Source organism: Zonotrichia albicollis, chromosome 1 (genome assembly GCF_047830755.1).
Source record: "Zonotrichia albicollis isolate bZonAlb1 chromosome 1, bZonAlb1.hap1, whole genome shotgun sequence".
Classification (NCBI taxonomy): domain Eukaryota; kingdom Metazoa; phylum Chordata; class Aves; order Passeriformes; family Passerellidae; genus Zonotrichia; species Zonotrichia albicollis.
The window spans coordinates 42,331,699-42,356,907 of NC_133819.1; the positions used below are offsets into that span (position 1 = coordinate 42,331,699).

At 48.0% G+C, this 25,209-nt stretch overlaps 1 protein-coding gene across 8 annotated transcripts in view; it reads left to right on the forward strand.

The window, feature by feature from the left end:
• LOC113460640 (uncharacterized) overlaps positions 1-25,209 on the forward strand; it is an 84,558-nt gene that overhangs the window by 50,136 nt on the left and 9,213 nt on the right. For 2 of the 8 annotated variants that reach the window (XM_074539249.1, XM_074539238.1), the window contains exons 2-3: positions 4,795-4,943; positions 22,945-23,103. In XM_074539249.1, coding sequence (XP_074395350.1) covers positions 4,795-4,943; positions 22,945-23,103 — 308 coding nt within the window. Of the gene's footprint in view, positions 1-1,524; positions 1,616-1,763; positions 2,031-4,794; positions 4,944-8,283; positions 8,674-13,458; positions 13,606-16,501; positions 16,560-22,944; positions 23,104-23,931; positions 24,431-25,209 lie in introns of those variants that run through there. The other 6 variants (XR_012579959.1, XR_012579958.1, XR_012579956.1 and 3 more) reach the window with 6 other exon arrangements.

Sequence of the window (25,209 nt, forward strand, 5' to 3'; positions counted from 1 at the left end):
ATTAAAATAAAAAGCAATAAAATATTTAGGAGAAAAATGAAATTCCTCAGTCTGGGCTAGATTCTCCTGTCAGATATATTGAGATGAGTGAAGATAAACTTTACTGAAGAAATAAGAAAATATCTTGGTTTAAAACTGGTCTGAAGACCAGTTCCACAGTAAGACAAATCCTCACCTATGTAGGAGAGAAAAAGGGGAGTTGATGATACTTCTGGATCTGCAACCTCAACAAAGGTCTAATTTAGAGAATAAGGAAGAATTGCAGATGAATTCCATATACATTCTATCCACACTCCCTGTGTGCAGGTGTGGCTGTGCTTCCATTTCTAATGTCAGAGTGAAAAAACCCAGAAAATACAAATGCTTTGGCGGCACTATTAATTCAGCCATAGGCACAGTGTATATGTCAGCATAAATCTTCAGTAGCCCTGCCAGCTCCTGAAACTGCTGCTTCTGCATTTGCTTTCTCTGTACAAACTGACTTAAAGAAAGAAATTTCAGAAAACCAGAGGGCTTTAAAGGTGTTGGGAACAAACGCCACTTAGAAAAACTAAGAAAGAGATAAATTTTCTATTTTTCTTGGCATGCATACAACATAGATTTATTTTTGCAAATGGACCATCCAAGGCTCTGTAAGTTTGAAGATTTTTGAGGCAATTATTCAGGAAAAAAACCCAGAAAATAATGTAAACAGGTTCTAGCACGATCAAATAACCCTTTGGATTCTATCACAGGAAACATGGTTTAAAGCAAAGCTGAGGCATGCTGCATTTCCCCTGACATTTTACACAGTGGTGTGGCTCCAGCACGGGGATGTCACCAGTCAGCACAAGGGGTCAGGTTTGGAGGTGGAGGTGGGTTGCTGCCTCCATGCTAGTGCTAAACAGCCACATGGCATAAAAACCTTCTGTTGCAGCCCATCCCCACGGCCCCAGGGAGAGGAAAGGGCTCAGCAGCTCCTGATGTGGAGAAAAAAGTGCAGAAGGGAGAATGCTCCTGCTCGAGAACCAAGCCAAGCATGAAATTAATATTTCCTTTATCATAAAAAAAAAAAAAAAGAAAAAAGAAAAAAAAGAAAAGAAAAGAAAAAAGAAAAAAGAAAGCTTGTAACATAGGAATAATTGTAAACTTGAAAGCCTGGGGACTTCTCTCCCTTTTGAGCAGCATGGTGCTGAAGAGATCTAGGATGTACCACACGGTTAGACTGTGATACCCAACTTGGTGCCTGGGTGAAATCCCTGCAGGTCTTGCATTCTCAGTCTCCTTGGGAAAACTTTCCCCATGAGGCACAGGTAGGGCCTGCGCAAGACCTCAAACCCCCAGGAATGGATTAGGAGTGGAGCCTTGCTGGATCACCATCTGCCAAAAAACACTGCAAAAAGCTGGTGGGGCTTCAGAGGGGTTCTCCCCTGGAGAAAATGGAAAACTGTCTTGTGCAGGGTTGTGCATCAATGGTTATTTTTGCTTCCATGGTGGGATTTCATTAAATGCATTGCATATTTTCATCTCTCCACTTCCTTTAAGGAACTGCACCAAAAGGTCTCATATTTGGAAACATTGGCACCGGGACTGACCTGAAGTGGTGTGTAAAACTAAAGCCTGGACAACCCAAGAGGTATGGGATTTAATCAAAATTGCATCTTAATCTTCCCAGAAGAAAATTGCTCAGGATTTTTTTTTTTAATCTATGTTTTTGCTCACCTTCCTTTTTTTTTTTGACAACCACATCTCAGCACTGCCTTACCCTTCTCTCTCTTGTTTAGGGTTTCCTGAGGAGGAGCTCTATGTGCCCTGAGCCCAGCACAGGGCTGGTGCATTTCTCCTGGCTTGCTTGGCACAGAACTCTGAAGCTTTTTGGGCAGGGCAAACTCTCAGTGCTGCTGTCACCACCACGTGCTTGAAGCAAAGCAAATGGGCAGTGGCAAACACCCCTGGCTGGCAAGCAGAAGCACAGCCTCCCCCTGTGAGGAAGAGCCACATCCACCTGGAATGGGCACATTTTGGAGGGTGCTGGAGTGGGTGGTGGGCAGGTAAATACCCAGGATGTCATGCACTTACAACATTTACTGCCTGAAAGGTGTGAGATGAAGGAGATGGCTATTATGCATTGAAAACAAATGACCCAATCTTGCCCATTCTGGGCAGAACACAGAACTACCTAAGAAGAAGCTGTGATGAGGGGGATGTCAGTCTCTTCTCTCAGGTAACAAGGGACAGGACAAGAGGAAATGGCCTCAAGTTGCACCACAGAGGGTTTACATTCGACGGTGAGGAAAAATTTCTTCACCAGAAGAGTTGTCAAGTCTTGCAACAGGCTGCCCAGGGAGGTGGCTGAGTCACCATCCCTGGAGGTATTTAAAAGCTGTGCAGATGTGGCACTTAGGGACATGGATTAGTGATGGACTTGGCAATGTCTGGTTAAGAGTTGGACTCAGTGGTCCTAAACACCTCTTCCAACCTAAAGAATTCTATGAAAAAGAGCAAAATTATGGAAAAGGTAGCAAACTTTGTAGTACAAACTAAATGGCTAAATAAATTCCTACGGCTTTTCTGGTTTCGAAAAGCCTGTCTTTGGGAAATCTTGAAATGAGGCTTTACCTGCTGCTTTCTCCTGCTTTGGCTGGCTTGAGCTGTCACTGTTTCTCAAGGTCTGACATGCAGCAATGTTACTGCTCAGTGCATTGTCTTTTTCCTGACATGTCCAAGTTTTTGGTCACTTCAACATCTTGAAGCACAGTTCTGCTTTGAAAAGCCACAATCTCCTCCTAAGTCATCAAGCTGCTCTTCCTCTCAGCTAGAAACCCAACATGCCTTTTAAAAAAGCAAAATAATTGCCTTTTCCCCCTGCAACTGCTGTTTCAGAGACAGCCTGGCCAGTGCAGCAGGAGATGGACTCTGGTGGCTCTGCAGTACCTACTTTCCCAAAGTAAAAGGGTGTGACAGGAGGAACAGCTGGGGTAAGGATGCACTTGGCATGCTTGGGATCCCACCACGCTTTGGGCCTTTTCCCTGGCAGGCTGCCGCCCTCCTCCTGCCCTTGGTGCACCCACAGGCCTTTAAATTTCACGAAAGCTCTTTGGTTCTGGAGAAAATAATAATTAGAAAGAAAAAAAAAAAAAAGAAAAAAGCAGAGGCGGGGGAAAAAACCCTTCCTTGATTGCTGAGGCGCTGATGGCAGGAGCCGTCCTTCCCTGCTGAAGCACTTAATCAGGCCGGCTCGGCAGCAGCGGGTGCCCACCGGGGCGGCCTCGGGAAATCTCCTCATCACCGGCAAATGGCCCTGATGATGGCTCAGCAGGGGCCCTGCAGGCCGACTCGTAGCATCAGAGCTCACAGGAGCTTCTCCGGCACTGCTGGAGCTTCCCATCCTTCTCCAGTGCTGGATGCAGGGAGCCAGCTCCATGCCTTCCCTGGGCCTGGCTGCTGGATGCTCAGCCTTGAATCCTGCCTGGCAGGGACAGCACAGCCCCGTGCTTTCAGCTTTGAGACAGAGGACTTAGAGCTCCTTGGGGGGAAAATGGGATTTCTGAGGAAAGGCAGCATAAGGGGGACATCTGTGACACAGACTGGCTTGACTGACCACTCTGCTGGCATTGCACCTTTCTGCTTACAGCCACGTCTGTAAGCCAGACAGGCACTCTCCGCTCATCCTCTGGGAAGTTGTGCCTTCATGTGTGGTGTCCATATGGGGCCTTATTCCAAATCTGATCCAACCTGTCTGTATTAGGGAAGAAAGCAGAGTTTTGGAGTGACCTTAGTGCTTTTCCCTTGGCTTCTGTGCCTACCATGAATGCCAAGTGTCTTCCTGTGACCCACAGCCCTGTGCCCTGGGCATTATCAGTGTGATGTGGCTGCCCTACCAACTTCACTGGAGGTGACATGATTACAGCCCCTGTCTCTTCTGGATAAATGTCTTCAGTTGCTCAGCAACCTCCACACCAGGATTAAATTAACTTTGATTACAATTACAGACAGCACAAATCAGCCTGCACCATCAGAAGAAAGCAGAGCATGGGTTGTTTTTTTTTTTTTTTCTGGAGGATTTTCTTCTCAAATGCTGCTGTTGGTGGGGGGAGGGTAGAATTGCATCTCACCTCTTTCCTTCCCTTGCTTTGTGTTGAGCACGGATGCATCCCAGCCCTGGTGCTTTAAATGCACAGTGGGACTGAGCACAAAAGAGTTAGTTCATTTACATGCCTGAAAATATTTGCCTGCTTGGGAAAGAAAAGCAGAGAGGAGGCTCAGGTGCTGAAGGCAGCTTTGCTCTTATGTCAAGACCCCAAAACTTCCTCTGGTGAAACTGATAGGCTTAAATACAGCTACTCATCACCTCCATAAGGCCTTTGCTGTCACCTCCTCCAGGTGCTTGAGTTAATAATAGATAGCAACGTGCAGTTATTATATGTGGCTTCACGGCTCCCTGGAGCAAACTTCCTGTCTGGGAGGTGCAGCTCCATAAAACCCCCGGGTGATGAGGATTGCAGGCAACCAGCCCCACAGGGATCAGACCTGTGGCACACAAAGGGGGAAGATTAATCACCTCTATCTGCTGCTCGTGGTCTTCTGTGTCTGCACCTGGAGGAGACTTGCCAGGCTGGCAGGATGCTTTCAGGGCGCCCAGCATCTTGCTGTGTGGGCTGCAGTGGGGTGACCTGGACTGACAGGAGAACCTTTACCTGGGGTCTAGGAAACTGGATGTTGCTTGAAGCACTGCTCATGTACTCCTGGCCTTGGGAAGGTCAGACTGTTCTGTTCCCTGTTCTTACACCTCTTCTCTTCACCACTTCCTTTTAGCCAAAACCTTTCCATGGTTTCCCCACTTTCCCAGCCTGTGGCTCTGGAGATATGAGTGCAACTGGCCACCACCAGCCTGCAGGAGTCCTGCTGGCATTGCTCTGAAAGAACTACTGACCTGTGTTTCTTTGAGGAAAAACCTCCCTCAGGTAGGTGGAGAGGAAAATGGTGCAGAGTGGTGAACCAGTGTGGGAACTGGGACTGGCAGCACCACTGAGAGTCACAGACAGCTTGGGTGTAGACAAAATTAATGTTTACTGTTTAGATGCCTTAATAGAGGGGTATTGCTTCTTTTCCCTCTGGGTAAAGAGGAAGAGGAGAAGGAGAAGGCAGTGCAAGCAAGGCAGCAGCTTTTGCTCCTCTCTGTGGTTTTCTGGCCAGGAGACTTCTGCCAATGCGGTAGGTAAGGACATTGGCTGCTGCAGGAATTGGCCAGCAACAAATGACTGTTCCCATGTGGGAGTGGGGAAGGAAGTGTGGAGGCTCATTACATTTAATGTAATTACTCTGGACTTAGAGCAGGGTATGTGACAAAGGAATTTGGCCTTCTCTTTTCTTCTTGCCTCCCTCTCTGCCTCCCTCCCTCAATATTCAACGATATAAGAGTCTGGTCATTCCAGTTTGTGATCCAAAGAGAATTTTTGCCATTTTCCTTAAACAGGGACCCTCCTGGCCTTGCACAGGTAGAAGTAACATGGCAGAACAATTTCTAAATAGGCCTAGAATTTGGCCAAGGCTTCTGCTGTGCAGAGGTCTGATGCAGGTGTTCTGCCCTGACATTCTTCACCTGCTGCCCTCCCTGCTCCTCCAGAGAAGAGTTGATGCTGTTTCTTGCCCTTCTGCCCATTTCCTGCATGGGAGACATTGGCCAAGAGTGAATTCCCTTTGCTTGGGACCCACTAGTGCACCTGCACCACCTGCAAAACAGCTGGAGAAGAATTGGCCAGGATGGCCCAGAGGTGGGTGGGATTTGGGGCTTTGATCCACCCACTCCACCCTTCTCGGCTCTCATTTTTGCTTTCCTTGTTTAATGCTGGGGGAGATGGAGATGGCCCAAAAGGTGTGGCAGTGCCATCCTGCTCCCTCAGGAATGCACCTCTCCTCACCTCGCTGGGATTGCATTCCTGTCCTGGCATGGACCCCCTGGGTGCCAGGTACCTTTCCCCTGGGGCTCCCAAGGCTTGTCCAAGCAAGCCAGGCTGGGGCCATCTCCTGCTGGATCCTTCATGGGTTACTCAGGCAGGTACCCAGGCTGTGGCAGGGGGTGGCTACCTGCACTCTGGGAAAGCACCTAATCATGGTCTGTCACTGCTCACAGCTGTCCTTCAGTGTCTGCTTTCTCTCTCTCATCAGTGTCCTGATGTTTCCTGACACTTTCACCTTCCTCTTCCTTGTGTGCACCCAGGGGAAAGTGTCTTTGACTCACGCTCCCGTTTCACCGTGACGCATTACAGCCCTGCTGCAGCCTGCTCTGACCACTGCCAGAGTGCAGCACGTCAGACAGGCCAGAGGTTGCCAGGATTTGTCTTTCCAAACTGCATTTCTGATGAGGAATGTTTGCATTGACCAAGTCCAGCTTTCACAGACTTGGTCAAAAAGATCACTTTGATCTTGAGATCATCTCAGAGTGGCAGGTCCACGCTCACCTTTTCCTAGTCAGGCTGGACTTTCAAATGACCTAAATGTGGCACACGTTTCTGTGTCTGTCCCTTGCTGTGAAATGAAAGCTTGAGCTACTGCTTTGGTATCTTCATCTCAAGGCTTCAGCAGTGGTGATGGAGGCATCCAAAACTAGATGCCCGGGTGTTTTCACAGCCCCTACCGCTCCTTTCAACACTGTTCCTGACCATGGAACCCACCCCATGGCAACCTACAACCTCTGGCAAAGGTGCTCTCTGTCTTCCATTTCCCTTTCGGGAACAAGTGTCCACAGCATCCATTTCTCCTATGCAGATAAACCCAAGTTTCAGAATATGAAGAATTTTAAGTCCATTTAAATACTTATTTGCTAGCACAAAAGCAAGTGCCCCCATAATTTAATATGCTTCTGGAAGTAATTGGATAGAAGTCCTTTGTTTCTTTTCCTCCTGTCATCTTGCATTTGTTTAATTTGGCTGTCGTGACATGAAGTGACAGATCCCATGCTCCATTTTTACAGATAGCAAAACTCCGGGATTCTTCTTTCTGCACTGTTAGAAATTTATGTATTCTCCCCATTCACTCGTACATCACTGTTGTGTCAGATTACTGACCCCCTTAAGAATAAATGCATTTTAATACAGCTGACCCAGAAACCTCCCAAAGGGGAGATAAAGCCTAGCTCTGAGAACCAGCTGAATTTGCTGTAACTTAGAGAGGAATCAGAGAAGGGTCCAAAGTGGCTCAGTGCCATGGTTATTTCCCATTAACATGTCCACATTTCCTGCTGCTCGCAGCATTCTGGTCCCAGGGCTGCATCCGTTCCTCCGGCTGGGAAGGAGTTGCTCACCCAGAGCTTTCAGCAATGTTTATCCAGAGAGAGACACAGATTGAAGGGAAGATCAGGCTTTATCCCTGTGCAGAGAGGACAACAGGGTTGTCCCAGAGATGGGACAGGGAGCCCTGATGTCAGGCACAGCAGGCACCAAGAGCAGCAACATCCAAGGACAGGTATTAGTCAGGTACAAGCCCTGCAGGGGAGGGAGGGCAGGGGACACAGCTGCCTGCAGGGGCTGGGGAGGAGCACTACAAATAACGCCTCGCAGTACACTTGCCTGGCTGGCAATGTTCCTGGCACTTCTCTTTAAAAATATTTATCAGAAGAAAGGAGAAACAGCAGGAAATTGCAGATTCAACCTTGTGTGTAAAGGCAAAGCTGCAGAGTGGAGGAGAGGAAAGTATCTTTCTCTTTCTAGAAGTTTTTATATGTTTTTTTCTCAAATTTCATACCATGAATCTTGCTCCCTGTCCATAACAAGTTATTTTTAATAATTTCTGTAAAATACATTTAAAGCCTGAAGGATGTGCTCAGTTTGGAAGACCGCAGGCTGCTTCCACTCCTCTTGCTTTGAGGTTTCTTAAATGAGTGTTTGGGTCGCTGTCCCTGGGGGCCTTCAGTTCAAAGGAAATGTCTTCAGATTATAGCTATGGCAAATTGTTGGGCTGGAATTTTTGTCACCTTGGATGACTCCAGTTACCCATCATATTATTCTAACACCTTCCTCAAGCACAACAGGCCTCGGGTGCTTAATGCCTGTGCCGGAACCTACCAGTGGGCAGATACAGACCTTTGTGGCAAAATTCTTTTTTATTTATGAGCTGCATGCTGCATGTTATCCTCAAGCAGCTTACAAAGCCAGCAATGTGTTTTGTACCCTCCCTTGGAAGGACCAAACCCTCCCATTTCCCACACACACTGAAGGAATGAGCCTTTATGCTTCTTTATTACTGATGTTCAGGAGTGCCAGGTTGAATCAGAAAGTGGCTAAATTAATTTGCTTATTTTTTCAGGGCAGACTCTTCTAATCCTTGTTTCCCTTCACTGAGAGGAGTATAAAAGCCAGGAGGAGAAAAAAGCTGAGGTTTCATATCTCAGGTTGATTTTGCAGCACAGACAAAAAAAGAAAGCGAGCTTCTCCTCTTGTTTGGAGCTGAAGAACATTTGCTCTGGAAGCCCGTGAAAGAAAATAAACACCGTGCAATATGGTGTTGTTTGTACAATTGGTTTTCTGTGAAAAACTTCACTTTAAATAGTTACAAAGATCTGGATAGTGGTGATCACGTATGTGAATTTAGGGAGTATGCAGTAGCCAGGGTAATATTTCTACAAATGCCTAATTAGAGAACACAGCAGGTGACACAGAAAGATGCATTTCTGAGAGCTGCTCTCCTTCTTTCCAATACAGGCTCACACACGTGCACATATCTATCTATCTATCTATCTATCTATCTATCTATCTATCTATCTATCTTTATATATATACACAGACAAGAGTTTATTTAGAGCTAAGGCCCATTTAACAACCTGGCTTTAAGACTCATGATAAGATTAATTGGGTGTGGTAATTGTATGTGCTTGAAAACTTCTTAGCAATTATACTTGAAGGTACCAAGAAATTCTGTGATGAATTACCTTAGGATTTTAATTCTGAGAGAGGTAAGGACAAGGTTAACAGGGGTCTAGTTTGAAGAGAGTTGAGCACCAGATAATTATCCTGCAGTGCTGTATATTTACAGTGCGTGCCATTGCCATGAATCTTCAGATCAGTTGCAATGCAATTATTTCTATTTTTCCATAATACAATATTAATTCTGCACCATGGGTTGGGATTCTCTTCTCAAATGTATGCATATTTTTTGTCTGTGGTCCAGAGAGGGGACCTGACTGTGCCTTAGGTCACTGCAGGTGACTTACCACACTCTCCTTTCCTTACACACCAAGACATGGATTAAGGTGCCAGATATCAGGCACCTATTTTGGAAATTTTAATGGAAATGGATTTTAAACGTTTGTTTTCAGAAACCAAAGCATTTAAATTCTTAAAAAAAAAACAGAGTAAGGGACTGTTGCCCTCCTCTGTGTGAGCTGATCTGAGGGGAGGACAGAGGATTGGCGCACAGAAGCACACATCTTCCATCTATAAACATCCACTCCGTGCATTAAAACCAGAGGAGCCATAAATTTCCTTTGCTCTCCTCAAGCCCCTCAGGGCATACAGGGTTGTGGTCTGATAGGAGCTGGAAGGGGCAGGGGTCTCAGCGCTACAGGGAGCTGGGGGGTGGTTTCAGCAGCCAGGCTTGGCAGGCTGGACCTGCAGTGGCTGAGTGGGTGTCCCCAGGCAGTGTCAGTCCCCTGGTGAGCAGGCAGGGCAGGCACTCTCCTCACAGCAAAAGACAAGCAGGGCTTGGCTTGTCCTCTGCAGTGTCACTGGGTCTTCAACCCAGCTGCCTGACTTGCACAGGCAAGATGTTTTATCTCCAATGCCCAGGCAGTGGGAGGGAATGGAGGAGAGGTGAGGTCGAATGAAATCTCTGCAGCACTTAAGTTCACAAGTAAATATCTAATTAGAGAAATGTTTGACTTCAATAATAAATGAGCAGAATATCAAGAGACATGAATACTGGCAAAGTGAATCTACGGCAAAGTCTTTACAATGGGGGCATTTTTGGCCTGTCCTCCCAAGGTCCTCACGTAAGTGGAAAAACCATGTGTGCAGCTGCTAAGGGTAGGGCATGACTTTCCTTGCTCTTGCTCGAACAATTTGGAGGCACCCATCGGCAAACCCACCCTCATCAATTCTGCATCTTCCTGAAAATGTACTTTTAAGCACCTTAATTGCATTTCAGAGATAACCCTGCAGGCAAAGTGACAGGAAGAGAAACCATATGGAGCAGTTTGGCGGTCAGGCTCTTTGTTTTAAATCAATCAAACATCTGCGGCTAATGTAGCTTTGGGCTGCTCCTCAGGAAACATTAGCCCTATTAGTCTGGGCTGGCAGGAACACAAAATAATATATTTATGGACAAAGCACATGTGCATTACTGTTGGAGAGCGAGTGGAGGAGGAGGAGGAGAAGATCTGTGGTCAGCACTTTGCCTTCTCAGGAGGTCAGCTCCAACAAGGAAAGAGAGGGAGCAGGGGGTCCTAGCTCCTGGCTCCAGCTCCATGCCACCCACCTCCCTGCCTGGGAGCAGCCTCGAGACCTGCTGCTGCCACAATCCCAGATGGGAAAGACCACCAAAAAAAAGCTGTGTGACTTCTACCTTAAGGTTAAGGGAATGTGAGGTGGGATGGTGTAGTGGGATGTGTTACAGTCTGCAGGGACAGTGATAGGAGGGAAGCACCGGATGGTGGGGCTGGCCATGGGGCTGTCTGCCTCCCCACAGCACCACATCCCCACAGAGCAGGTGGCAAACAGCAGGGACAGGATGGGTATCCCATCTCAGTCCCCACAAGGACTGTGTGCAAGGGAGCTGGATGTTACCAGGCTGAAACTACCATTTCACACCAAAGGCTACAACACACAGAGGTGGGCTGGTTCCCTGTCTAGCTTTCCCTTTTCCATCTAGACAGACAGTTCATCCCATTTTCATCTCAGGTGGTGTCTGTGTGAGCTTTGGTAACTGAAGCAGTCCCAAGGAGGAGGTGGGAGGTGGAAAGGATAACAAGGCTTTTTCATTTACATTGTCATGCAGACAAATACAGATGCATTTGAAGGTGCATCAATAAGTGAGAGGCTCTAGGACACACATCCACCTGACAGCACCTCTCCAGTCTGTCCATCCATACCTCAGTTGCCTGGGAAATGGTGAACCATGACTGAGGGTGTGGAGAGCAAGAACTTTGGGACTGCTTCATAGCCAGTCACTGCCCCTGTATGTCAAGGAATTTGCACTGGAGAAACCTTAAAAGGTGTGAAAATACTGTATATACACTTAATCAACTCACTAAACCCACTTTTAGGCTTCTTTGTTTCTATTCACTGCAGGGAACACCAAAAACCTGCGGCATTGACAGGGGTAAGTTAGAGCAGCCATATTTAGGGAAAAGTGCATCACTGACATGTTTTGATTCTGTCCAAACGAAACACTGTGAATCCTGAAAGCACAAACAGTTGTTAAATTCAGGAGAAACCCCAAACTTATTCAGAATAAGGATTTTTATATTTGTTAGGCTGAGGCTAACCTTAATGACTGAGACCTGCTCCTTAGTGACACTGTGAAGTAATTGCACAACTATGACAGTTCAATTTAGTTTTCATTCCAGCACTAGATGAACCTGTCTTCTAAAATGCAGTCTAATTAATCCTCTTCTATTTTTTCTGATGCTAACACCACTGGGCAGAGTCAGAGATTTGGGGGTATCTCAACTGTGACTTTCCAGATTTTTAGATGTTTTGTTCCATATTTGTCCCTCAACAGACTACAATGGCAGGGGCTGTGGAGAGGAGGATAGCAGAATGCATGATTTGGATTCTTTTCTTAAATCATGCATCCATGTATGTATTTATTGTTAGTGTGTATGTATCTGCTTAAGGAGCTTCCACTGGTACAGTGACAGTGAATTGCAAAGAGAACACTTTTATATTCAGGAACTGTAATGACTTAAATCTGGAGAATACTAGCTCTGTTTCCATATCTGGGTTTTCATGAGCATGTTCATTTGTAAGCTCTGGCTTTCCTGCAGGGATGCAGAGGAACAAAGCTGGTTTTGTGAAGCAGAGCTGCTGAGGCAGGTAACTGCAAACCCTGCAGACCTCCCTGCTGCCTCTGCAGCTCATGGCCCTTATGTGCCCCTCATTGCCCTTCTGTCCACATCCTCTCCATATATCCCACAGCCCTTGTGCTTTGCCAAAATGTGTCAGCTCCCAGTGTTTTCAGCGGCACTAAGATCATTCCTGCCCTAGCAAACATCCCCACTTATGAGCAGATACCTACTTCCACCTTTCTCTTCTCTGAAGGGATGAATTGTGCTAACTCATCAGTCCCATTCTCCCAGAAGGGAGCTCCATCTCCTTTGGAGTGGGACAACCCCTGGGACAGCCACTATTGCCTTTTCCTTTCCCAAAGAATGACAAAGTTTCAGTGCTCAAAGGCAGGAGAAGGACTCACCTAACCTTTCTTTGAGAGCCCATGAAAACCACACATGAGACACTTTGCCCCTGAGGGAAGGCTGGAGAGACATCTATGCATTTTCTCCAGCGCCTGCATGAGAAAGCACAAGTCTGAAAACTGCTGCTAAATTTGTCAAAAAATGTATTTTACAGAGTACTTGCAACTCAGGCAGATTTTCCAATTTATTTGCAAATTATTTGAAAATCCACCTCTACTCCAAAGAGTAAGTGCTGTAACTGTGCCAGGGACCTGCTGCATCCACACCAGTCACTTACCACCTTCTCAGAGTGCCAAAAAACATCATAATTCTCAGTAGCAGCCCCATCATGCATAACACACTGAGTTGGTTTGAATTTTCCCTGTGTCAAAAGCAAAATGTTTCCTTGAATTGTCCAGAGCTCAGGGGCTTCAGGAGGAAACCAAGGGGTGGCTCAGAGAAACTGCTGCTGGTGGAGCTTCTCAGTGTGGCTAAGAATCTTCTGGGAGGGTGAGCAGAACAAGTATCAGCTGTTTCTGGGAGGGCAAAATGGTAGAGGGGAGTTTGCTTTGAAAATATTGTGTACCTCCACTTGAAAGCAGCATATCATGGCAGGGGAAATACAGGAGGTAGCTGAGGTCTTGCAGCAGACTGCTGAGCATCGGCTGCCCCATGGTGCCCTCAGTGGCTCAGCAGAGCAGGAACCTGTGTTTTGTAGGTCACAGAGCAGGATGGGGCCCCAGGCAGCACATGGGTTCAAATGGACTGAATTTCCACAGCTTCCACAAAGGATATTACAATTAGGAGTCATCCTAGTCCACACAGTCCAAGGCAATCATCGTAATAATATATTTATAACCATCAGCTACAAGGGGAAAGTTTTCCTTTCTTGAGCCGTATCTCATGGAAACTCCTTATTCGGGGAAAGGGTGTGGGAGTCTCTCATCAGAAATTACAGGAATTCAAAGAAAGGAGGACAGTCCTTCCCTATGCAACTGAAGGTCTCTTGTGACCCCAAAGAGGTGATATGGCAAAAATGAATTCAGAGAACAGTCAGTGTAATTACAAGTTTACTTTGTGCTGTCTGTCACCAGCTGCTTGAAAGGCTTCAGTGCTGGACCAGCGTTGGGAGTTAAGGACATGGAGAGATAATGCAGCAGAGGAAAATGAAGATTTTGCCGTGAATGTGGCTGTGGTGAGATGGAGGCTGTGGCCACCCTTGTGAGGAGTGTGCCTCAGAATTAAGAGAGGTGAGAAACAATGTGGTGACCACATATGGATTTGAAGATGATCTGATAAAACACTGATTAATGTCCAGGAACACATACAAGGGAGGGATGTGACCTCGTGGGATTTGTCCCACTGTCTTCACATCCCTTTGCATGAGATCTATGGTATCCTCACTCCCAAAGAAAAAGGATGTGCAGGCCTGTAATAGAACCATAGCAATTATAGAATGGTTTGGGTTGGACAGGTCTTTTAGAGATCATCTAATCCAAGGCCGCTGCAATAAGCTGGGACATCTTCAACTAGTTCATGTTGCTCAGAGCCCCTTCTAGCCTGATCTACAATCTTCCAGGGATGGGGCATCCACAACCTCTCTGGCTAACGTGTTCCAGCATTTTACCACCCTTACTGTGAAAACTTCTTCTTCATATCTTATGTAAATCAACCCTCTTCTAGTTAAAAGCCATTCCACCTTGTCCTATCACTACAGCCCCTTGTAAAAAGTCCCTATCCAGCTTTTTTGTAAGCTCCTTTTAGGTACTAGAAGGCTGGAAGATCTCCACAGAGCCTTCTCTTCTTCAGGCTGAGCAATCCCAGCTCTCTCCATAGGAGAGGTGCTCCAGACCATCACCTTCCTGGCCTCCTCTGGACTCACCCCAGCAGGTTCATATCCTTCCTGAGCTGAGGACCCCAGAGTGGGATACAGCACTCCAGGTGAGGTCTCACCAGAGTAAAGGAGTAAAGGGGCAGAATCACCTCCTCACCCTGCTGATCATGCTGCTTTTGGTGCAGCCCAAGATGCAGTTGGTGTTCCGGACTTTCGAGCACGTGTTGTCAGGTCATCCAGCCTTTCATCCACCAGCACCATCAAGTTCTCCTCATCCCTATCTTTGTTCACACCTGAGCCTGTGTTGGCAGCAGAGTTTGCCCCAGCCCAGAGAGCAGGGTACCAAAATGATCTTTGGCCTGTGGCCTCCAGGCTGGGCTCCTTTCACCTTTTTGCCCATATTTTACTTGTTCTTGTTCTTTGAGGAGGCTCTACTCAGGTGGGCTGCAGCAGCACTTTGCAAACAGGCAGTGAGGAGCCTTGCCCCTTGCCCAGCCCATGCAAGGCCTTACCAGATAAGGTGGGCTGATAATGAATCTTTGCATCCTCACCCTGACCAGCACCGCCTCTGTGAGCTTTGCAAGACCCATTGTCCAAGAGCCATAACCTGTCCCTAATCTTCCCTCTAGGTACCATATTAATCAATATTTGTTTTCTTTTGCTTTCAGCAGATTCTCTAATTATTAACTGGGCAGAGGACTTGTGGTTTAGTGCCTGGGGAAGCAGGGGGGAAGGTGCTCTGCACAAGCCAGGGGCTTGTTTGCTCCTTGGTGCTCCTGAGAGATAAGAAAGACATTGAACAATGGGAAGCCAATCATCTTCCTTTTTCCCCCCATAACCATTAGTTTGATTCATGGTACTTTTTGTTTGTCACTGATGACTAATGAGCTATTCCATCTTCACTCTAGATCTATGCAGAAATGATAGGTGCACATCACACAATGTAAAAGACATGAGGATTTAACCCCTCAGCCAACAATGTGCTGCTAACAACTTGTGCCTTGAAAATAGTGTTGTGCTAGCAGAGGGGAAAAGTTTTTTTTTTTTTTAGATCTACCTTTGATTAGGGACATACATTTTTGGAGTGACAGCCTGCCAGAAATACAGTGTTACACAAGCTCTCATCATCTGAACCAGCATCCTGGAGCTGCTAGTTTTTCTCTCTCAAGGTCATACTGTTATTATGCAATTGCACAAGCAAGACAGGGACTAAAGGTGTAAGTAGACAAAGAAGGTTTTGCCTCACTCCCATGAGCACAGGGCTTTAGGACTGCCCATTTAGATACATATATCTGAAAGATTTCCCATGTTGTGTCTCAATTTGGCCCTTTTTGGTGCAGCCCCTATACAGTCTGGGGCTGAGGAGTGCCACACCCGTCCCTGCGTGCTGGGTGTCTTGGGGTTCCAGTCTCCATGTGCCAGGCTGAAGCTGTGCAATGAAGGTGCTGTGCCAACATCCCAACCACCTTCCCACCCATCTGGAGCATGAGGTGCATGCTTCAGTGCCACTGTGAGCAGCCACAGGTAGAAAACCCCGTGCCAGGTCAGCCTGGCGGTCCCTTGAGTCCAACCCCTGCCTCCAGCAATGCCCAGTGCAGGACAGGCTCAGTGCCTTTGGGACCTCTGTGGGTTTGGGGCAGTGGCACCCCAGCTGGCAGGCAGCCCTTGCTGATGCCCCCCTGACTCACCCCAAGAGCCATCAGGAGAATCTGTGTGTGGGTTAATAGTAGTGCTGAAACAGTGATGGCTTTCCAGAGCCCGCCTGAGCTGACTCATAGAACACAGCTTTGCCAGAGATGGCAGGGGGATAGAAATCAGGGACCTGATGAGCTTCTCCCTCATTTATTTATTTATTTTGTGCACCATCTTCTCCTTCTGCCTGTTGGCAATGAGAAGAATTCATAAATGATGGTAATAAATGAAGAATGACAGCTAATCTTAATTGACCAAAGCTTCCCTCAAAGGACTGGGTCGTGCTGGATGTAATATGCTCTAAAGGTAAAAATATAAGCCAGGAAATGACACTGGTGGTTTTACATGTCTTTAGTCGAATGGGTTTTATGCTGCCAAGCAACAAAATCAAGGTGGGATCCATCTGTGAGGGGGATATTTTTTCCCCAAAAGAGGAACTCTGCAGTTCAGTGGCCTTTCATTGCTGCTCCATCCTGCCGCCTCTGCTTCCCAAATCTGCTAATTTGGGCTCCAAAGTGGCATCACTCAGTGGGGTTCTATTTTCTTCTGCCTAATCTATCTTCACCTTTCTGGGCATTCACCACATGCTTGGTGCAGCCACTGTGCTGAGACACCACTGAGATGTGCCTGACAGGACCCCCTGTATTTTGCTGATGACATTTTACCTTGGTAGGTGACTTATTTTCTCTCCAAATATAATGCACCGTGGACTGCTATTTTTTCCAGAAAACATTTTTTCCTCCCAGGAAGTGGGTATTGATAGCAAGATGCCCCCTTATATTCCATCAACTCCAGCACATTTCTCTCAGAAACTAGCGCAGGAGTACCTGGGGTTTCTTAAGGGTTAAAGGGATCTTTGGGGCTAGGGGGGAAGAGGAGGAGGCAGGCACAGCTATTCCCTTCAGGACAGGCAGGCAGTGCTCGGAGAAGCCCTGGCAGAACTCTGCTCCAGTCTGCAGGTATCCATTATTTTCCAGTGATCCAGGGAACCGGGGTTGCAGTGGCTGCTCCCACTCCTGCCTTGGGCTTGCAGCACCACCTCACTCCCCAAATCACTTTGCGTGGAGGTGTCTGGAACACGGGGGTTGGGACACGTGAAGGATGAGGGCCAAAGGAGAAGGGAAGGTTAGGAAGGAAACCTGAAGCCAACAGCATTTTTGCATCCTGCCAGGATGCTCCTGCCTGGGGTTTCTTTCCGCACTTCCCGTCTCGGGCAGGTCCCCTCCCCGCCTGTGATGCCAGCTCAGCTGGGCTCGTACTGCGGCACTTTCCTGAGAACATCCCAGAGACTTCAGAACCTCCTCCTCGTCCTGGCAGAATGACTTGCAGCTTTTCCGAAAACTGGCAAGCAGCCTCAGTGCTTTACCATGGGAAGAAGGTTAACTCCTTCCCTCCTTTTCTCCTTCCCTCCCCTTCCCCCCAGCCCGGCTCATCATCCTGCTGGCTTGCCTAGGCACTGGCTGTCAGGAACGACGGGGGAGGAAATAGTTTATTTTTAAGGGCTTTTAGCCCTCACAGCTTCTTGGCTCGGGGTGTCGGGAGCGCAGCCTTGTCCCGACAGCCAGAGGTTTCATCCATCCGAGGCCACGAGATAAAATCCTTTGTGCCTGGTTTGCGATTATTGAGGGTTTGGGGGTCTGCTGTTTGCAGGGTGTGGAACACTGAGAAGTGAGGACAAAAGCTTTATCCTTTAGGCACTGCAGGGAGGAGCTGGCAGCGGCTCAAAGGGTGCCCAGCCCCGAAGGAATATTTTAAAGTTTTCCTATTTTGTAGCTCTGCATAAGAGCAACCCGCAGCAACCGCGCAGCAAGACTCCTGCCTCCTTTTCCTAGCTTTGCCTTGGGCTTGCAGCATCACCTTTTCCAAGAATACCTGCTTTCCTGGTTAATTTTCAAAAACATTACTTCTCCCCCCCACCCCCCCAACGCCCACAGGAGGCTCTGCAGGTACAAAACCCATTGGAGTTCAATGCACTGCAGCTGCAAACCCAGCTAAGCACCCCTCTGTCCATGGGCTCCTCTGTTCCTCATTCCCCTGGGCATCCCTGGTCCTGGATGCTGCTTGGGTGGGAATAACCACCCTTTGCCCATCAGGATGGTCAGGGTGCATGTTGTGGGACAGGTGAAAGATGAGAAGGAAAACCAAGAGACTGCCACAACGAAGGGGTCCAGCCCAGTAAGAAAGACCTTAAACTTTCCCCCCTTTTTCAGATTTAGTTTTCACTCCTGAGATGTCAAGATTTCAGATTATTGGGAGACAAATTTAGAATAGATCTGAAAAGTAATTTAGAAAACTAAAAATAGCCTGTGAGCCTGTCTATCCAGTGACTGTAAAATCAGAAGGGAGGAAGAAGGAGAACAATGACTGGGGGGCTAGGGGCAAAAAGGAATAAACAATTATGAGAGTGGGCAGCCATGACAGAGAGAAATCTCTTTTGCATGTGTTCCTGATCACTGGGATCTGGAGCTGGACAGGAAGCTGTCTCTGCACACATTGAGAAAATGTGGCCAGCTGTTTTGATATTAAAATTGAGAGATGCCATTTCATGTCACAGTGGATAGCCCTGTGTGCCTACTCATTGCTTCACCCTCTGCACCCTGTGCTGGCTGGGGCACCTCCAGAACCTGGGGCCCAGCAGGATGTGATGCCTGATCTTTCTTTCTTTCCCTGATAATGTCATGAGAAACACCATTTGCCCTGAAAGATTAACCAGATGTGGAGCTGGTGGGAATCAAATAGCAAAGGGGAGTTTTCTTCAGCAGTTTTGGGAAACTGAGTAAACACAACTTGGCCAGTGATGGGGATTTGCTGGAGCAGGGTTGGACCTGGAGATCATGGACAGCGCCTGGCATGGTGAGCCAGGACCAGGGTGTCACCAGGACCAGGGTGCCACCAGGACCAGGGTGTCATCAGGACCAGGGTACCACCAGGAAATCCAGCCAAGAGCAGAAGCAGAGGAGGTTGAAGGTAAGCAGCAATGTTTAAGTGAGGTGTCTGTGCCGAGAAGAAGCCACCCACAGCACAGGACTACAGTCCATGCTGCAGGAAGGACCAGAGGCAGCCAACACAACCCAGGCAGGGCTGGCTGCCCCAGGCAGAGCTGGAACAGGCTTCCTGCTCCCCCACGAGAAAGCAGCCCAGTGGGACCTGTGTACTCGACTGCCATCACAGCACCAGAGCCCCCAGGGGAGTGTGGTAGCCCAGGAGGAGGGGGCAGTGAGGGCTGCAGATGTTTCCTGCTTGCTGAACATGAGCTGCAGAGAGGATATAAATGTTGCTGCTGCGAGCTAAGCCTCGCCTCGTATCGTGCCTCGCTTTTATAACCTCTTCTTTTTAATATCCTGTTGAGACAAACAGCCTGGGCAAGTGTGCTGGGGGGATCTGCCAAGCAGCTGAGCGTTTTAGAGGGTTTCATCTGAAAGGTGCTCTAAGAAATTCAGTATTGCAGGAAGTGCTGGGCTGCTAAATTGTTCCTATCCCAACACTGAGTCCCTCAGGAGCAACAGAGAGATGTGACCTGGCCACAGGGTCTGGGCCAGGCACTTGGGTTCAGTGGTAATGGACCATGGAGGGCAGATAGCAGCAGGGAGATGATATGACAGGGAGATGATATGACAAGTGCTGAGATGGTTGGTCCCAAGAGTAATAGGATGCCATGGACATCTCCCAGGTGATCTCCTCAAATGGGACATGACAATGCTTTTGTCTAGCAGCAGCTAGAACACATGGTGATGAATATAGGCATTGGGTGGATCAAACATGGCTTTGCATATGGTGACACTGCAGCCCCCCATGAGCCCGTGTCATAAGTGCACTCCTGGCTGCAGCAATGTCACCTCTCCTTCTGTATCTCCCATCAAACAAAGAGGTCATGTTTCTGCAGGTGTTTTTCCTTCCCCTCTCTGCATATATCTCTGCTTCCAGAGAGTGTTGTTAGATGTCCAGGAGCACATGGGGCTGAGGCCACAAAGGGCAAGAGCCTCTGCTTTACTTACAGCCATGTCCCCTGGTGACTGAGGCCTGGCACAGTTTTCCCCTTGAACTGTGAATCATGCCCTGTTTCTGTAGCAGGTGCTTCTGAGGCAGACACATGATCAACCCTCATGCAGTCTGTCACCTTAATCCCACCTCCAACATGAAATAGGAATGCAGACAAGGGGGATGGCATGGGACAAGGTGTCACCTCTTCTTGCACCATCAGCACCCAGGCAGGGAAGGCAGGTGCCCAGTTGCACAGTGCCCATATGGGCTCTGCCACAGCTGTGACCATAAATCCTCTAAACCATGGGGTGAACTTTCAGCCTCACAGGTTTGCCCCAGCACCCCTTGGCATCCCAGCCAGCCCATGATCTTGCTGTAATAGGGCCAGATCCTGCTCCCTGCTATGGGCTATGGGCTGATTCCCATCCTGAGTGGGGGAGCTGACAGAAGGAATCTCACCTTGCCCCAGCTCCCACATGGTCCATGGGGGACCATCCTACCATTAAGGTCTGGTGAACCATCCCTTCCCCTCAGCAGGAGTTGGTGCAACCTCAGTTGCCCCAGTGAGGAACTGGGCTGACTGGGAATGACCCAGTGAGGAAAGGCACTTCCTACTCCCCTGTCCCCAGTTATCCACACCAGGTTCTACTTTGGTGCCTGTCTCAGAAAATGCCCCACTCTTTTAATGGAACATAATTCAGACTACTCATTTCTGTCACTTCAGTGACAACCCATTTTTGCAGGGCACACTCAGTTTTCTGACTGCTTTCCCCCAGGCCCTGTGCGCTGGATTCCCACAGCCCATCTCCACAGGGCGGTGCCACCGGGGGATGGCGGGGTCTGTCCCCACCAGAGCCGCACAGACCTCAGTCCGGGTGGCTCTGTCCTAACAGTGACATGCAGTGGCGGCAGGCTGCAATGGAGGCTGGCGGTGCCCTTGTGCTGGTGCCAGCCCCTGGCAGCCTTCTGCAGCCGTACCTGCGCTGTTTTTCACTGAAGGCTGTCCCAGGGCACGGCCAGCCAGGTGCTGCTGCATCTCCCGGAGCGAGAGGCGAGGCTGGCACAGACGGGGGGTTCCTGTGGGGTCCATGCTCCGTGCCCCATTTCTCAGCCCATTTCTGGGGGCCCCCACACCTGCCTGTGGCGGGCAGGAGGGAGCTTGTCCCCTGCCCTCCATCCCTCTCTGCAGGCGGGCAGGGAGCACCAGGGGAGCCTGGCACATACCCCTGCACTGCTCACCTGCTGCTGCTTGCAGATGAAGTATCTAATGTCTAAGCAGTCCCATTTAAATCCACAATCAAATTATAGGAACAAAATTAGAAGCCAGACTGGAGCCACTTTAAAAGTTGCCCCTTATTTAATAATTCTGTCGCAGCTATTTTTTCCTCTTATCACCATTTATTCTCATTCTGGGGCTCGTCTGCAATAATAGAGGAGGTTCATTTGTGCTCCCCCTCCTCTTTCCAACGTCTAGCCTTTCTTTGTGGATTTAATTTCTGCCTTGTGAAAAGGCATTAGAATAAATAAAACAAAGATGCGGTACTGCAGGGATCTGCATTAATGCAAAGGCACTACACTCACCCTTCCACAACCTGCCCTTTCCCATATAACAGGCGTGAATCAAATGGCTGGAATGCCTATTTCAGCCCTGCCCCATGCCTTTAGGTATCCATCTATCAAGCGTGGAAGGAGAAATTGCAGTGCAGCTCTTTCTGTAAAAGCAGCGCCGTGCAGAAGTCGGAGCCCGCAGGAATTGCCGGGGCGGTTCGGGAGCGCCGTGTCCCCTCTAGTGGGGTCTGCGGAGAACTGATGGAGCAAAGGAGAAGCGAGCCTCAGCTTCCCAGCAGGAGGAAAGCAGGGGACAGTGTCCCCCTCCCTCCCTGCTCCTGCCATCCCTGCTCCACGAGGCCAACAGGGAGATACTGGGGTGGTAGGGATGCACGGCCCCAGCTGGGAGCTGGCTTGTACTGAAGGAGCTGGGGAAAATAATGTTGTAATAATTTAGCTCTCAATTAATGATATGACTTGATGAGAGGTTGGATTCACTCACCTGGCTGGATTTTCATCTGTTTCCAGATATTGCTGGGATAAAAATCAATGCATTCATTTTCTCACTATCCCTCCAGCATTTTAGCAAAAACTATTTTTAGAACCCTCATGAAACAAATCTATAGCCATTCTACAACAGGCAAACACTACTGTGTGCTTAGCAGCTGCTGTCCCCCAAACTGCTGCTGAAATCTGTCTGTATTCAAAAAACAGTTTATGCATCATTTTGATGACAGCTGCCCGTGACACACCTGAATTGTTGTTTTGTGTGAACAAAGCATGGCCCCTAACTAATGTACTCAGGCAGGCTTTGCTGTCAGGAACCATGGCAGATGTCACAAAGCCCAGAAGCTGTTCAGGGAAATGCACAAACCCCCAGTGCAGCCCAATCCTGCCTGTGCAGAAGAGTTAGTCATTGGCATGAGGACTGAGACACGGGAGATCTTCATGAAGGTAATTCAGGCTGGATGCAGCTTTCAGGGTTCAGGAAATCTTAGATTACAACCCAACCTAATTTGTGATTCTACAACTTTTGGCCAGGAGATGCGTTCCTGACTGGGAACCTCCTGCGTGGCCAGGCCTCTTGCTGAGCACAGGGAGGGGCTGCAAGCTCGGAAAGAGTCAGTGCCAGGGGATGAGCCAGCTGGCTTCTCACTTTCCTCTGTGCCTTACCTGCACCCACTGCTGCTCTGCCAAGCTCCTTTGCAGAAACAGCCACAGTCGCTTCAGCTGTGAGCAGGCTCACTGCTGGTGGAATGCTTGGACAGAGGTGTTTAAGGAGCTCAAAGGCTTCATCCTGCAGCTCAGGGAGCTGGACATGGGGAAATAAATTGTGAGCTGGGGGTGTGCAGCAAGCAAATCTGACAGCAGCAGGGTGCTCAGGCCCTGCCAGCTGGGAAACAAACCAGGGTCAAGTGCTGGATGGGGCTCACCCTCCCACCACTCTCAGGAATCATCATGTGCTGGTCCTTCTTCCCCCATGCACGATCCCACTACCAGAGTCTTCCTTCCACTGTGCTTGCAGGTTATTTTCCTCAACTCTGTACTCACCAAAGCATCTACTGGGTTACTCATGAGGCAGAACTGGCCATGGCATATGATTGAACACAGGGGCTCAGTGTCCAGCAGGACGAGAAATCTCACTCCTGGCAGCCACCAAGAAGAACACAAATCTTGGGTAGACGTGAGTAATAATCTCCTTTTCAGAGGGGGTCTCTAGCTGGGGGATTTGCATGGATTGAGCTCTTTAGCCTCCATTTTAGGTTTGAGCTCTGAGTGAGTGTGAGAATCCTTAAATAAAGTCAAAGCAGAAAGGTAGGTGGGTATCAGGCAAGCATTTAACTCTCACAACACTACAAAGGAAGTGACAGCCGCACCTCGCTCCATTCGCAGCTCCAGTCATTTACACATCCAGTAGGTGAATTCGAGTGCAGAAATAGACCTGTAAATGTATGGAGATCCTGCCTTTGCAGTAGTTCATTTTCAAAGCACATCTACTCCTTAGCATGCATTTGGGGTCACACTCCATTTTACAGCCCTGCCCCTTCCCAAAACTAACAGTTTCAGTTTGTGAGCTCTCCTCTGCAAGTGAAGCATAAAATGCAAGCAAACACCTAACTTGTACTGTTGTCACCACTTTCATCTTGCTGCTAATTACTAATGCAAATTATGTACATATCTAAAAATGTCTTCAGTACATTCCTGCTACTTGTGCTTCTTATTTTTGAAGTATATGTGGCAAATATTTCCGTATCTTATCCTTCTACATTCTACTACCCACATCCAAACCTTAATGTAGGATATCCCTGTGATCAAAAGCGACAAGGCAAACTGGAACAGAGCCACTCCTCTTGTAAAAGATGAATTTATGATCTTTAGTGACAAGTCTTGTTGTACATCTTGATTTTTCATCTTACCTCAGGCAGTCCAGTGACCCCCCATCACATGCTTTGCCATCAGCTCACTTCTGATTTGTGGAAGTCAGTTTCTCATGAGAGGTAATTCTTTTAAGGTTCCTGTCCAAGTACCAGTCTGAGGAAATGGTGTCCAGCTTGGGAAAAAGCACTTGCCTTCCAAGGACAAGCTTTAGTCAAAGGAGGGACACCAAAACTTTAAAGTGCCCCATCCATATAGTGTAGATCCAGGCTTTCCAACCAGACTTCCCTCCAGCTGGCACTGCAGGTGTCCTCCTTACCTTGGTAAGCTCTGTTACATGCACACCAGACACCCCAAACCTTTCCTTCACCATTTTTCTCATCCTCCTCCAGAGCTGATGACTGGCTCTTGAATGTTTCCACCCCAAAGTTCTTCAGCTGAATTTTGCTGTTTCCAGCTGCCTCATTTTTTTCTAGCTCTTTCTGTTCCTTGTGCTGTAGGCTGTCATTCCAGCCACGTGCCTTTGCTCTCCGTTTGCCCTGTGCCCATCACCTGCCTGAAAACCTGAAAGCTCCATCCATTTCCACCTGCTGCCACTAACACCAGAAGGAAGTTTCTGCACACACCTGTGTCCTGTTCTGTCCCCCTAAAATGTGTCTCTCTTCAGCTCCTGTAGTGCCTCATCCTTTCACAAGTTTCCCTTGTATTTCCTACAAAACATAAATCCCTCAATGGCTGTGCTGCCATGCTCAAAGACTGTAGGATGGGTTGATGGTCAAACGGCCAAAAGAACCCAACAAAATTACAGATATGCCAAGGAGCTCCAAGAAATTACCCATCTGAAAGCACTTGACTGTGAGCCTTAATATTCTGCAGGCTCATGTTTTAATGAAGGCTAACAAAACAGGCATTCCTGAAAATGTCTGCCCATACATTGATTCCAGATGTTTTTATTGCATTTAGTCTTGTTTTCATCCCACTGCAAAAGCTGAGTAACTGTGATCTGGAAGGGCTGGGAATTTGAGGAACCACAATGACCACAGAAAGCATTTCAGGCAGAGACTGGCACACCGGTTCAGCACAAACAGTTGCAGCAACCTTAAAAAGCTAACTTTAAAAAAGAAAAGCCAGCATCGGTTTAATCCAAGGGAAACCACATGATGACATTCCTCTTGCTTGGACCCATTTTTCCAAGATCAACACATAAGAGTTCACATTTTCCATTTCCATTTCACAATCAGATACAAACAGGGACTTCCTTGTGATGGTTGCAAACATTTTATTATAGAGTCTTATCAACAAGTTCTCTGAAAATCAGGTTTTCAGAACTAAAATCTAATCTGGCAGGGTTCAATAAGTAACAAGATGAACTCAGCCATGTCAAACAAAATATTACTAAGTTACTTTAAATAAA